Genomic DNA, 16069 nt, shown 5'->3' with positions numbered 1-16069 from the left:
GAAAGTGCTATAATTTTATTTCAGTTTATGGGATTATTCTTATTGCCAACTTTTACATTCATCTTTTGCATTTTCCAATGAATTTTGTATCAACATAACTTCCAATATCAAAATTAGCTAAGGACAAAAATCCTTAGCATGGCTATAATGAATTTGGTGAAGAGCTAGAACGTTCAGGTATTTAATGACAAATGACTGGAACAATGGAAAGATATTCAATTGTGCTGGCAGGAAGCACTGATCCGGTGTTTGAACTAGGTGGGCTAAAGGAATTCCCACTGCGGGGGGGGGGGGGGGGGGGTAAGCTTTTCATTCTGGAGGCTCTGTGCTCATCCTGCCTGACCTCACATTCCTGGTTACATGTAGTTGTGCTCAGGTTGTTTAAAGGGAAGCAACACCCCATTTTCCATTTAGCATAACCGGCAATGTTTGGACTTCTCTTTCCTCTTCTTTCTCAGTGCTAAAGAAAATTTAAGTTTATTTTTTGCCAACTTCAAACAAGCTAACAGTAGTGACTAAACAAAAATAAACACTTTGAATACAACAGCTATGCCAAGAAATAAATAAAAATATTAAAATCTGAGGAGACAGGATAAATTCTACATTAATTTGAAATTTTTTTTGGCATGATCAATATATTTGGTAACTTTGAAAAGCCAGTCTGGCAACAGTAACATATACTAAAATGATTATACATTCCAACTGTAAGTGTAAATTTAACTTCCAGCAAATAAATACCATAGCTGGTTTTGGCTCTTATTAGTATTTTGACTTTTCTTATTAGTTTTTTTTTCAGATTTTTTAAAATTGATTGCAACATGCTCAAGTAGACTTTCTAGTCAATTCACCCAAATTCCAACAGGAATTGGTTTATAAATTGGTTCCAACTGGAACTGGTCATTTGGAATTTCCAGCATGGGAAATTATTTTATATGTGCCTTGATAAGTACCCTAAATTACAAATTGATGTGTATTCTAAATCTAATGAAGAAAACAAAAGGTACTGTTATGTAAATGTTGCACTTAAAAATACCTATATGATTGGGCATCTATTATCCATCTAGTCTGAAGGGCATAATGAATCCTTAATTTTTGCCCCTTACTTAGCATCAAAGCAGCCCATAGCACAGTAAGTACTGTGCTATGCTTGCCAAATTAAGATGATTAGTTTATCCTAGCAGTGCTATGGCAATTGTCAACAGATGAATTTTTGCTGTTCCTGCAGACTCAAAGCCTATGTCGGGAGTCATGGCTATAGCCGCCAGGTGATCCTCGGTTCCTATGGGGTTTGTAAGAGTCCTGGTACGAATCAGGGTAATCTTCTTCCACAAGAGGATAATGATCCCGGCTATGCTGGGAACTGGAAGACAAGCGATTCCTACTCTTCCGAGCCCTTTCGTTGTGATAATTTTCATCAGAGGTCATTAGACTTCGTCGTTCAATTGGAGAGTTCTCTGTGGAGTGGTTGCTGTGCCTCATTCGCTGACTCTAAAAAAAAAAAAGCAGTCCACGGATTAATGGCACCTTCAGAAATATATGCATAACAGTCATATCTGCAAAGTAAGATGTCTAAAATCTGAGTGAATAAAGCATTTTGATGCACACATGTTTTGTTCAAAGTATTTGTCTTATTTATTGGGACACAACCTGCAAAGATGCGAAGGGCTGATGGTTTATGAATTTAATTACATAACGCTGCAGGATGATACTGCTGATTCAAATAAAGAATTGAATGCTAACTACTGAATGGAACTTAATATATTTAGAAAGGCCTAACAATTCTAATTTTATTACCAAAAATGAGGACTATCCTACTACTGGGAGATTACAAAAATGAGGATTATTTTACAATTGGGAAATAAGTTAAGTTCAGAATAGAATCTGTTACTTTAGTCTTTGGTTTTACTGATAAAATCTTTCTCCATCTAAAATCACACACTTCACCATTATCATAGCTGAATGTTCCTTATAGCTTTTAAAATATTTCGATGCAACTATGAACTCTGCTGCCCACAAAATAATATTTGTTTCTTCATTCTATAAAAATCTATGTCTCTTTGCAATATTCTTTTTAAATAAATATAGAATAATTGTAGATCCAGTGAATTGATGCATACATTTGTAAATGTTGTCTGCTTAACAAAAATATTCTATAAAAATAACCTTCAGATATAAGTTAAATTCCTCAATACCATTAATTAAAATGAACATCTTAAGATTATTTTAATGAATTAGAAAATATAATTCAGCATTTCCTTTAAATTATGTAGATATACATAGCTTAGCTTTCCCAGTCTTCTTAGATTGGTCACCTCAGTTAAGAAACACCTCAGTTAAGAAACAGCAGGGATCCAGATATATTAACTTGCCTTCACATGGAAGAAAACTCATTCAGCTAACAGAGCCTATCACTTTAACCCCAAACAGGCTTCTGACCATTAAATGCCTGTGGTTACTGATAAAACAGGTGACAGGACAAAGGGCACCACGTTAACTCACTCTTGAAAATGAAAGAACCACTCTGGGCAAACAACTCACTCTTGAAAATGAAAGAACCACTCTGGGCAAACGTCTTAAGAGATGGTGAGTCAAGAGGGATGTATTCATAAACAAAGTGCAACATATCATCTCTGTATACATTAGAGCAGCATATTGCTTCATACATCCATTTCTTATCCTACAGTGCAGAATTCAGAGTCAATCAAAAAACAGTTGAGAAAATGCCTGCATCAACACACAGCAGTGAAAAACAGCAGCAACAACAAAACTACCAGGAAATAGTCAGGTACATACTTAGATACCATGAGTACAACAGCAAGTTTCACTTGATCATCTCTAAGTTCAACAGCTATTTATTAATATGTCAGTTTGTCTGCTTCCAAAGATGCCAATTTTGTAGAAGAGCAATACAAATTCTTGTAGCAGAGAAATTTAACAGCATTTCCAAGAGTACCACTTAGCTCCAAGTTACCTCTCCACCTACAATTATGGACTGTTATAACCCATTAAAGCAGAAAAAGCCATGATGCAAGAGGGCTCAGCTGACTACACACTCCTCAGTCAGTTGAGGGTTTGGTCCTAATCGAATAGCTGCTTGATAAATGGTAAATAGTAATTGACGCAGAAAGACATTTCACTTTGTGATCATGCTTCTTGGGCCATCCACCTCTACCTCTGAGAGCAGCATCAAAAGAGTCAATGACAGAGCTTTACACTCTCCCTGAAAGATAACTGCCACAACTCCTCCAACCACCAGGAACATTCAGGGAGTCTGTGTGCTTCCAAACAGAATAATTCTATGCATGTGTATGGTTCATACAGGATAACCTAAAAGGCCCAGAAGCTGATAGAACAAGGTCAAATCAAAAGATCTAACTGTCCCAAGCTGTGATCATGGGTGCCCGCCATTACCATCAGTATACAATCCTTACCAAGTGATACAGAGAGTGATAAACCCACACACTGCATCAGCTACAAGTTTTCTGGCAGTGTTTGGACAAAAGAAGAACTCATTTATCAGGGCAAAAGTCATTATAAATGAAAATAGAGAAGTTCTCAGGAAAAGGTCTCTCCCTGGACAGCCTGGTCTAGGATAGATCATGATCAGTCAACACTATAGATTATTTAAAATAAATAAATAAAATTCATCATCACTGTCATTCTGTTGATCAATGATTTACTCGAGCAGGCGCCAGTAATGTCTCCATTTGTTCCAGCCCTGAGATTTTAGCAGCTTCTCCTTACTTGTCTTTCCTAATGATTGGAGGCTCTTTAAGGTCAGAGGAATGAGACATGTTATTGTTACTGTTTTTGACATATTGAATACACTACGGGGAGCGTGCCAGGCTCTGCCATGTGGGCAGGATATTCTCGGTAGCTTGTCGGGCTCTTTGAGAGGCACATATATTTATATTTCCCTCTATGATGATGTGTCATGTGCAGTTGGGTAGTGGAGGTTGGCTGCCGGGGCTGGGTCCCTTGAGGCAGGGAGGGCTCTCACCCGCCTCCCTCTGGGGCACCCTGAGTGGAAAAAGGCTGGTGTGGAGTCCAGTGGCATGGTTATGGGGGCCCCATTTTATGCTCCCGTGAGTTCTGGAGGGTGGCTGGTGAGGAGATTATCTGGCTCCTGCAGTAGGTGGCTTATGGGTGTGACCCCTGGATCACCAGACACTGGCACCAGAAACAGGCAGAGGATCTCTGCTCCCGGGTCCCACTGAGCCCAGAGTCCAAGATCACAAAGTTCCGTATTACCTGGGTTCCATGGGACTTTGCTTATGTGTGAGGCTCAGCCTGAGCATGTGGAAAGCAGCCTGGAGCGTGGCGGCAGCTGGGTAGTGGAGGTTGGCTGCCGGGGCTGGGTCTCTTGGGGCGGGACCCCATTTATAAAGGGGTCACACTTCCTGACCATGGCTCTTGGTCATACATGCATTGACCATATATAAATATATTATATTACATTACTTAAGATACTATATATTGCACAAGGTCACCAGGAATTATATATCATATGATACATACATATTTTATACATTATATCACATAGTATACATATTATATGTTGCACAGGACCAGCAGGAATGATGTATATGTTTGTGTTCATGTATATATGTGTGTATACATATACACATATATCATTTCTGGTGCATATTATTCCTGATGGCCCTTTTCAAGGCCCTTTGCAAGGCAAATGCCCTACCTGCTATACTATCTGGCCCATCACTTTATGCAGGCACTTGGGTTGGTTGTAGATTTGGGCTATTGTAAATAGTCACACATCATTTTCAGTTGTGGCGCTTGCTGGGGCACACACCGTTTTGTCCTGGTGTTTACATACCCGGGGTGGCTGTGAGGCAGAAAAATGCTCATGGCACTGCAGAATCACAGAATGTGGAGCTGAATGTGGAGCTGCTGGGATCAGGCACACAAAGTGGCACTGGGGATTGAACTTGCGACCTTACCTTGCAAGGCCTGTGTTCTTACTCACCTAGTTTTTGCTTTGTTCTTTGACATTTTTTAATGTAAGTTTGTAGAAGTACCAGTGAAAAGAGACAATACCTGTAATCCAGAGATTGCTGTGGGATATGGAGAGAGTGCTGTTGAACCCAAATTCCTTCCAAGCAATGGGGTCATGGGGGTGCTACTGGTTGTATGCGTGGCACGCCAGTATGCCTCAAGATATTCGCCCAGATGTTCACATGCATCTTCAAGCTGGTTTTCATCCAATATCACATCAAACATTTCCTGCAGATGACAAGAAAGCCCCATTATTTACACTATGGGTGTAGGCAAGGAAACCTTAAACTCCAGTGACTGCAGAGAACAGTGTTTCTAGCATCCAATATGAGGGGCAGTTTAGGTACCAGGCAATTCCTAAAATTAAAGAGAGGTGAATAGCAGAGTTTGCCATGTGCAAATGTCAACCCTGACAAAAACCACAGTACCCATGAAATATCTGGGGCTTTCATTACTTAGGAAACAGACAAGGTAAAAGTACTGGTGCTCAAAGTAAAACAGTGAAAATAAGTAAGTGTTCATCTTTGCTCCGATATTCCTACAGAGTTGAATTATACTTATTTTAGTAAAAGAAAAGCAAGTCAATGGCATTGAGAGATGAATTCTAAAGACATGTTGGGCAAGAATCCTATAAATCTTATCTTCTAAATAACTCTGTTGAAGGGGAATATCATTTACATAGATAACTTTCATAATGTTTGTGAAAATGATGCCATCTGTCTTTTTCTTGTTGTTTTGGGCCACACCTACCAGTCCTCCAGGGCTTATTCCTGGCTCCGCATTTAGGAATTATTCCAGATGTCACTTGGGAGACCATCAGGGATACCAGGAATCAAATCTGGGTCAGCTGTATGCAAGGCAAGAAACCTACCCACTATATTACTACTTCAGCCCCAGTGTTACCTGTCTTATGAAAAAACAACATGGAAGGGAAGTTTAGAATTAATGCTAGAAAACCACAATACAGTAACTTCTGCTCCCAGAAGATTGTGAAGAAAGGATGAAGAGAACAAAGGTCAGGAGTATTCATAGGAGTGTGGCAGGCATCCCCTAAAATAATTTGAAGTATGAAAAGTTAACCATAATGCCCAAAATTGGGGGAGGGAGAAAAAGAGAGAGAGAGGGAGAGAGAGAAAGAGAGCGAGAGAGCAGGAAAGAGCCTACTGGAGGGTTGGTGGGAGGAGGGAAACTAGGTACAATGGTGGAGGAATGGGTGTTGGAGCATTGTATGACTGAAACCCAATCATGAACAGCTCTATAACTGAGTATGTCATGGTGATTCAAAATGAATGAATAAACAAGCAAATAAATAAACTAATAAAAATAAAGTACGCAAAGTTGTTTTTCTGTGAGTAAGGACTTGGTCCAATGCCCTCTAGTCAAGAATCATTCTTCTACTGCAAAGGGAACAGAAGACTGTGACCTCTAAGGTTACAGTGTGGGTGGGAAGCCAGAGAGACTGCAGAGGGGGCAGATGCCTTGGAGTGGAAGAAAGCTACCTATGGCACCTTGCAAAGAAGACCCCAATCCCACAGGTCAGTGAAGTACACCCCCAACTTTCCATAGCTGGCTCTGCTCCTGGCTTGAACCAACTTTACCCCACATGCTAATGTCTGAGAGTTCACTTAACCAAAATAAGGATCTTCCAGGAATCAAATAGAGCTTTACTGTCACTGGCAACTGGGTGATTGGGAGCTGGGGATGGATCCATTGATCCACTGTCATCATAGGGGGCTTGCAGATAGTCACCATGGACACCATCTCTCCATGGTGTCCATCCAGCATTTACCACCACAATCACTGCATGACATTAAACTTGAATGAACATGTTAGCCCTAATTTGTTAAGCAGTCTGAATGCCCTGAGAGTGAGGAGCAGTATTTAGTAGCAAATAGGTGGCTTCAGCCTAAACTGCAGTTTAAGAAGATTCCAGAAGTTCCACTCATGTAGAAACCTTCCCTCCAAGAGAACATTAGTAGTCGATTTCCTGTGGATTCTTCTTTTCTCATTCATAAAATATTTACCCAACACCTATTTGTGCTAGGCGCTGTGGGCATACAGCATCAAAGAAAACAGACAGCATCTCTCTGCTCCAGGAGGAGGCTGTCTGGTGGGGGAGATAAGCATTAGAATTCATAATAATGTGTCATCCTGGGACTTTAATCCAGAGCCAGAAAAGAGACTAAGTCATCAAATGCTTGGTACTGCAGCTTAAAGTTCTGAATTTAGAAGGAGATCCAGAGAGACATGTACAATTTGAACCTATAAGATGTGGGCTGGAAGGAAAAAAATAGAAGCCAAAGAATTCTATCCAAAAGGACAGAAACAAAACAGATAAAGAGAAGCAGAGACTCAGTGAAAGAAGAGAACATGTGACCCAGTAGAAACTGGGAAAGCACTGTGTTCCTACAGCATCAGCCAACAATAAATCTCCGAGTCTACTAAACTCAAGGGAGCTACTGTTTCTTAGAATCAAAAGCCACCTTCCCCCATTCATGTAAACTTTCAACAGTTAAAAAATACAGAATGGGAGAAGTTCTCACCAGGCTTTCATACAAATAGTGCCCTCTCTGCCAGCAGGCCAGGGCAAACTTGAGTGGAACAAGAACAGCCCCCACTGCCAAAGATAATGTTCACAGACTCAGATGTCACTGAAAAAGAAAGAGAAATCAGACGGCACCAGTCATTCCTGGCTAAAACTCTTTAAAACTTCTAGACCGCAGTGATTTGGAATCTGTTTATATAATTTTGCCTATGCGAATGTATAATTGGATGACACAGTTCTCATTCTATAATGTAGGCTCGCATCAACATGCAGTTTCTTGCTTTCCCAAGTCCCAAGCTAAAGAGTACAGAAAATTCCAGTGACACCCAGATGGAAGGTAATAACAGCACCCTGATAATAACAGCTAGAGCAATAGCACAGTGGGTAGGGCATTTGCCTTGCACACGGCCAACCCGGGTTCAATTCCTCTGTCCCTCTCGGAGAGCTCGGCTAGCTACTGAGAGTATCTTGCCCACACTGCAGAGCCTGGCAAACTCCCTGTGGCATATTTGATATGCCAAAAACAGTAACAAGTCTCACAATGGAGACGTTACTGGTGCTCGTTCAAGCAAATCGATGAGCACTGGGATGACAGTGATACAGAGATACAGATAATAACATCAGGGGTTGGAGAGATAGTACAGGAAGTAAGGTGCTTGCCTTGCATGTGACTGATTGTGGTTCAACATGCAGCACTGCTTATGTCCCCTACACACAGAGACCAGAGTAGATCCTGAATATAGCTGGATTTGGCCCCCAAACCCTAACCCAAACAAAACAAAGATCCAAACACCAAAAAACAAATCAGCAAAACCCAGAGAAGGCAAAAATACGTAAGCAGTTCATTTAAAAGGTATCTGAATAAGGCTTATTTGTTTTTTTGGTTTGTTTTCTTTTGGGCCACACCAAGAGGTGCTCATGACGTACTCCTGGCAGTGTGTAGGTGCTGAAGGTTGAACCTGAGTATAGGCTGTGTACAAGGCAAATGGTTGAATAAGCCTTTTATCTACTTGGCTGTTCCATGTGTTACATTGTCACTGCTGTAGGCAAAATTAAACAGGCTACTTAATCATAAGCAGTTTTAATAAAGTACTTCTATTTGTCAATGGGTAGGATTTGTATATATCAACACATGCCTGTCTGCTTGAGGCTCAGTCATTTTTGGGAAACTGCTTTTGCACTGTTAAAAAGACAGCTATATGATGAAAGATGATTTGAAAAAGCTGCGTTTAGGCTTTCAAAAGCACATGGAGAAGCAAAATCCAGCTTCTAAATGATACTGACATATGTGGCTTATTTTCAACCATCAACCATGAAGAATTTCACAGTCTATCTATGACAATTTTTCTTCTCAACTGTTTAGGAAATAGCACAGCTGATTAGACCAGAATGTAGAAAGTGAGTACAGAGTGGGTAAGTCTATTTATTTATACACAACATTCAGAGAGAAGAGCCCCAGTGAATTATGCAAACAAGCCTTGTCAATTATTTATACATTAAATTGTTTATATATTAAAAGGATCAAGTCTAGTACTATGTATAGGGTAATACTCTTGTGTGAGGTACAGATGCAAAAACAAACAAACAAATAACCTATCTAACCAACAGGAAAGGGTATGGGTAATGGACAGTCACATGCAATGGACTGTTATCTTCTTGGTGACTTGCTGGAATTAGGGTAATGCTGAGCTGTTCTGAAGCACTGGCACAGCAAAGACCCTGACATTCTACACTGGAATATTTTCGTCAGCCAAGGCAGGCAGGAATAATGTGGCAATTGAGATAAAGAATAGTGAACAATGAAATAAATAATTCACAATCACGAAATCCTGTTAATCATCGAATTCTCAAGCGGACTCAGTAACCTCTCCATTCGTCCTTTCCCTGAGATCTTATAAATCTCTCTCCACTCGGACCTTCCAAAGATGTCGATGTCGCACTGGAGGCTCTTTCAGGGTCAGGGGAATGGGATCCAGCTTGTTACTGGGTATAGCATATGAATACACCATGGGAAGCTTGCAAGGCTGTCCCATGTGGGCAGGAAACTCTCAGAAGCTTGCCAGTTTCTCCCAGAGGGAGTAGTAGGCTACAAGATATTGCTTCTGTGAGCTCACTTTTAAGTCTCTGGATGTTGGCCGTTGATGGAATTACACACACCTGGGTTCCTCTGCCGGTACTTGCATGCGTGAGGCCTGTCTGAACGTGTGGAGAGGGGCCTCGAGCATGGCTGTAGCTAGGTTCCGGTGGTCTTCGGCTGCCAGGAACTCTACTCGGGGTGGGGAGGGAAGCTGGAGCCCATCCCCTCCAAGGGGCCCCAGGGAAGACAGCCAGGCGTGTGGGCAATATTTATTTATTTATATTTCAATTTTTTAAAATTGAAATAAATAATTAGAAAACCAAAAATAGTGGGGGAAGCTCTTTGAGGAATATAAAAAAAATAACTAGACAACTCCAAGTGACAAGAGTGAAGAAGCTGGAGAGAGAGAGAGAGAGCTCAAAGGGGTGGAGCATGTTTTGAAAGCAGAAGACCAGGATTTGATCCCAGGACCACAAGGTCCCCTGAGCACCAAAAGAAGTAATCCTAGAGCATTGTCTACTGTAGTCCTAAAGTCAATATCAATAAACAAATAAGAGTGAAAACATGCATTGCTTCACCGATTCAGTCATTCAGAAAACTAAAATAACAGGGAAGTTTTTAAAAAGGCAAGAAAGATTATAGCTTAATAAAATGAAAATAAAGACCTATAAGACCATTCCATGGCAGACTGACTATTGGTCACACCCAGTGGTGCTCAGGGGCACTGCTAACTCTGTGCTCAGGGTTCACTCCAATGGTATCAAGCTATCTCTCTAGCCCTACAATATCCTTTTCTTTTGTGTGTGTTTGGGGGATGGGGTTTGGGCCGCGTTCAGCAGTGCTTGAGTCTACCCCTGGATCTGTGCTCCTGGTGGTGCTGAGTTATGTTTCTGCCCCTAGGATGTCTTTTTTTACTCCTATGCCAGGGGAAGAGGAAGGAATGTTTGAGCCAAACTCAGCAGTGCTCATGTGATACTTCTGGCTTTCTCAGGGGATCATATGATGTTCTGGGGATCAAACTAGGGTTGGCTTTGTACAAGGCAACAACTTCACCTCTGTACGATTTTTCCAACCCAAGAGTATCCAATCCAGTGATCTGTCTGGCTCTTCATTCATCTGAATTAGGACAATTGAACCATGCTGGCTTCTTGGCACTGAGTATTACTGAGTTATTGGAATGATTGGTATTAAAATATGGAAAATATTGGGAGAATTTTAACGGTCAGTCACCCTAAATTTTATTTATTTATTTATTTCTTATTGGATTGCTGTGAGATACAGTTACAAAGCTTTCATGTTTGAGTTTCAGTCATACAATGAACAATGGGTATCCCTCCACTGTAGGATAACATAACCTCAGGTAGTTTAGGTTTATTGGGTTACTCAAATCACAGTGCTCCCATTCCTCTGTGTTTATTTGTAGCTTCTTTCTTAGTGTTCTGTTGACTTGTATATATTGTTTTTCTCTTCTCCTTGAGTCCTTTGAATAGTTTATTCAGAGCCATGTCCTTTTGTATGGACACAGGAAGACTTAGCAAATGCTATGCTTTTGTAACCTGGGAGTCATTTGACTCTACATGATAGTTTCCTCCTGGGCATCTGTTCTCTCGACCTAAGCCTCAGTTGCCCTTACTTCCTAGCACTCCCAAAAGCAGGGTCCCGACAAGGGACGAGATGGTCCCAGGCCGCTGGCTGAGCCGGAGTGACCTGGGCCAGACCCCCTCAAACCCAGGGGCAGCCGACAGGGAGAGCCGCTGGGGCTCTCCCCTGATCTCCCCCCAGCAGATGTTTTCTACACTCCACCAGTGCACATTTTCCACCACCAATGTCCCCAGGTCCCCCACATTCCAACCTCCCCCTGTCTCTATGAGGGACAATTTACCCCATATTCGCTCTCTACTTTGGGGCATTATGGATTGCAATATTGATACTGAGAGGCTATCACATTTAGTCATCTAAGTTTTCAAGAAGACAGTGCACTTTAGGTCCTACCATGAGGATTTCAACAGAAGTCATGTTTCTTTCACATTTGTTTGTGAAGAAAGATGCAAAGAGGGAGTAGGCAAGTCTGTAAAATTTATGCTGTACATACTAGAGAATCTTAAGAAACCCCCAAATACTTATAAAACCCCAAATTACTTACTCATAATTTACATAGGAAATTACTACTGAACATTCATAATAAAATATGCAGATCTTAGAAATTGATGCTTTACCACCTGCACTCCTATGTTCACTGCAGCACTAGTCACCACAGCCAGAATCTGGAAGCAACCTGAGTACCCAAGAACAGACAAATGGATAAAGAAACTAGGGCACATCTACACAAAGGAATACTATGCAGCTGTCAGAAAAAATGAAATCATGAAATTTGCTTATAAATGAATGGACATGAAGAATAATATGCTGATTGGAATGAGTTGGAAAGGGACAGATATAGAATGACTGCTTTAGCCCGGCAAGCTACCGAGAGTATCCCACCCGAACAGCAGAGCCTGGCAAGCTACCCGTGGTATGCCAAAAACAGTAACAAGTCTCACAATGGAGACATTACTGGTGCCCGCTCAAGCAAATCGATGAACAAGGGGACGACAGTGCTACAGTGCTATATGTGTACATATATGTATATATATATACATATTAGAAGAATAATATCCATGGCCAGGGTAAACATGGGTTAAGAAGACTGGTCAATGGTTGGAACCAACCACAAGTGTGTGTGGGCCTGAGGGTTCGTAAGATGGAGAAGAGACCGCAATGACAATAATAGCCAGGAATGATCATGCTGGACAAGATCTGAGGGTTAAAACTAGGTAAGGGATAGTCCTAAGAACCTTTCAGTATCAATACTGCAAACCACAATGTCCAAAAGAAAAGAGAGAGAGAGAGAGAGAGACAGAGAGACAGAGAGACAGAGAGATAGAGACAAAGAGAGAGACAGAGACAGAGAGACACAGAGAGACACAGAGAGAGACAGAGAGAAACAGAGAAAGAGAGAGAGAGAGAGAGAGGGAGAGAAGCAGAAAAGCAACTGGCAGGGGGTGGAGGGTGGGGAGTGATGGGAGGGAACCTGGGGACACTGGTGCTGGAAATATACACTGGTGGAGGGATGGATGTTGGAATACTGTATGGCTGAAATCCAATCATGAACAGCTTTGCAATGGTCTATCACAATGATTTAATAAAAGAGTTAAAAAAATGAAATTGATGCTTTGTTAGTAATCTCTTATGCAAGGGCTTAATGGCTCCAGGGTGAGATACAACAATCTTCACATATTTTCTTCTAAAGAAACTTTTTTGGATAATTTTCATCAGATTATTCATAGCGTGAATACAAAATAAATTATTTATTTATTTGGGGAAGGCTTGGGTGGTGGTTGGGAAAATTCAAAATAATGGTGGTGGAAAGGTATAATGATGGTGGGTTTGGTGTTGTAATACTGAATGTAATAAATTATTGTGAACAACTTTATAAAAATAAAATTGAAAAATAAAAATAAAATATTTTTAAGAAGAAACTGATGTTTAATTTTACTTTTTTTCTTTACATTTTTATTTTTACACAGGTTAACATTGGTTTGCAGGAATATGGATATTGGTACAGACCCCAAGCCAGGCGGTCTTTTACATGGCAATTAGGAGGTTGGTGGGTTGAGTTTCCCTCCCCACCTCAAGAGAGTCCCAGCAGCTGAAAACCTCCAGAACCCAATCACTGCCGTGCTCACAGCCACAGGCTCAGACGAGCCTCACTCATGAGTGAATCTGTAGAAAAACCCAGGTATGTGGGGCCCCATGACTGAAATCTCCAAGCTTGCTTGGAGTGGGAGTGGGCCTCCTCCCCCCATCTCTCAAGTTTTCCAGTAGCTTGGCAGTCACACCCACAAACTGCCTCTGGCACCATATATTCTCATCAATGGCCATGATCCAGAGACTCAGAAATAAGGATTCTGGAAGAGAGTGACACAGGCCTCACTCATGAGTGAATCTGCATTATAATCATCTAACCATCTTCTAAATTTAAGAATTCCTGAGTGCATGGCCTCCACCTCTCATACTATACACCACTGATGTACCAAGATTAGCACACAACATATTATGGGGTTTAACTAACATGTTAGTCATCTCTTATACAAGAACTTAATGGCTCCAGGATGAAATGCAACAATCTTCACACACTTTCCTCTAAGGAAATTTTATTGGACCATTTTAGTGGATTATTGATAGCAAATAATACAATATTATTGTTTTGTTCTGTTTTGGGGGGCATGGTTTGGAATTTTGGGGTGGAAACATTAAAAATGTGGTGGGAAGGTGCAATATGGTGGGATTGGTGTTTGAATATTAAATGAATTGAATTGTTGTGAACAATTTCATAAAAATTAAGTTAAATTAAAGGAATACCAAAATTCCCATAACATGCCCAGCACTAAATTGCTAATATATTCTACCACAGTCCCTTGGGTCTTTTCAGACCATTTCCCTGACTTTTGGTAACATCAATTCAATCTAAAGAGATTGACACTGTCAATTTTTTATATTTGTTTCTTTATATATCAAAAGAATAAAATCATCCAGTATTCATATTTCTCCTTCGAATTTATTTCTCTTTGCATAGTACCCTCAGTTCCACCCATGTTGTATGAAATGCATGATTTCATCTTTCCTTAGAGTGGAATAGTGTTCCACTGTCTATATATACCCATTTAAACATATTTTTTATAATTTTATTTTTTTGCTCATGGGGAAAGGGGATGTTTTGGGTCACACCTGGCAGTATTCAAGTACTACTCATAGCTCTCTATTCAGGGGTCACTTTTGGTAGTGCTTAAGGGACCATTTCTGGTGCTGGGAACTGAACTAGGGTCAGCCAACATGCAAGACAAGCACATTAACTGTTACTTTCAGCCCTATCTACTCATCTGTCATTGAGAAGTTGGGTTATTGCTGATAGTGGCTATTGCAAATGACGCTGTGATAAACAGAGGTGGGCATATTTCCTTACTACTTCACGGTCTTGGAATAGATACCTTTGAGAGGAACTGCAAAAGCAGTTCTGTTTTTAATTTTCGAAGAACATTTTATACTGTTTCTACATTTTATAATGTTTTCCGCAGAGGATGGAACCAGTTTACATTCCTTCAGAGAATAAGGGCTTCTTTTTCCCCATTTTCTCACCAGTACTTGTTTCTGGGTTTCCTGACATAGGTTATTCTCACTGGTGTGAGGTGATATATCATGGCCATTTTATTTGCATTCCCCTCATTAATAAGTGATGATGAGTTATTTTTAGCCATATGGATAGTTTCTTTGTAAAAATATTTATTCAATGTTTCCCCAATTTTTATAGAGTTAACTTTTTTGTTGGTGTTACTAAGTTTTGTGAGTTCTTTATATATTGTGAATAAGCTGTTTATCAGATATATGGTAGTCAAATATTTTTTTTCCATTGAGGAGGTGTTCTTTTTATTTTAGCAATAGTTTGTAAAAAAACATCATAGTTGATGTAATTTTCTTTTTTTAAGGTACTTCTTTCTTTCTTTTTTAAATTTTGAGCCACATACCGTGGTACTCAGGGCTTATTCCTGGTAGGTCTCAGGGGATCATATGTGGTGCCAGGGACAGAACTGAAACCAATTGCATGCAAGGAAAGTTCCTTACCTATTGTACTATCTCTCAGGCCCTGGGTTCCAACCCCAGCCCCAGAATTGGGGACTCTTAAAAAGGCAAGCCTCACTGCCACTGAGCTTAGCTTTATCCCTTGACCTCTGTCTATTGATTTTATAGCCTCCATTATGTTATACTGGTTTATTGTTTCCAATAGTCTTAAGGGTTTTCTATGTATATAACCATGTCACCTGGAAAGTGACAGTTTAACTTCCTTTAAAAAACTTTCATTTTATTTATTGTTTTAGTTTAATTTCTTCTCCACTTTGGATTCCTTCTATTTATTTTTCATGCCTCATAGCTACGGGTAGAACTTTTATATTATGTTGAATAATAGTGGTAAAAATGAATGTCCCTATCTTGTGCCTGACCTTAAAGAGAAATTTTTCAGTTTTTCACCATTAACTATGATACTAACTCTAAGATTGTTGGATATAATTTTTACTATGTTGAGATATATTTCTTTTATCTCTATTTTGCTGAGAACTTTTTTTAAAATTAATTTATTTTTTAATTAGTGAGTCACAATGAGGGTACAGTTACAGATTCACACATTTTTGTGCTTCTTTTTCCCTCATGCAATGTTTAAGAGCCCATCCCTCCACCAGTGTCCATTCTCCACCACCCATGAACCCAGTATTCCTCCCCCCCCGCCCCGTGCTATCCCCCACCCCACCCCGCCTCTATAGCGGGGCATTCCAATTTGATATTTGCTGAGAACTTTTAAAGTTATGTATGGGTGTTAAGTTTTGTGAAAAACTTTACACTTG

General features: G+C 40.3%; 1 protein-coding gene across 4 annotated transcripts in view; it reads right to left on the bottom strand.

Annotated features, from left to right (window-relative positions):
• Window positions 1-295: 295 nt before the first annotated feature.
• The window catches only part of CACNB4 (calcium voltage-gated channel auxiliary subunit beta 4), a 320764-nt gene continuing 304990 nt past the window's right edge, over window positions 296-16069 (bottom strand). For all 4 annotated transcript variants that reach the window (XM_055143080.1, XM_004619372.3, XM_004619373.2 and 1 more), the window contains 2 exons: window positions 5056-5241; window positions 296-1488 (listed from right to left, as the gene is read on the bottom strand). In XM_055143080.1, coding sequence (XP_054999055.1) covers window positions 1228-1488; window positions 5056-5241 — 447 coding nt within the window. In that variant the 3' untranslated portion in view covers window positions 296-1227. The remainder of the gene's footprint in view (window positions 1489-5055; window positions 5242-16069) is intronic.

This window comes from Sorex araneus, chromosome 1, assembly GCF_027595985.1.
Source record: "Sorex araneus isolate mSorAra2 chromosome 1, mSorAra2.pri, whole genome shotgun sequence".
NCBI lineage: Eukaryota > Metazoa > Chordata > Mammalia > Eulipotyphla > Soricidae > Sorex > Sorex araneus.
The sequence above is the reverse complement of the archived record's forward strand: the minus strand, read 5'-3'. Positions and strand labels throughout refer to the sequence as shown.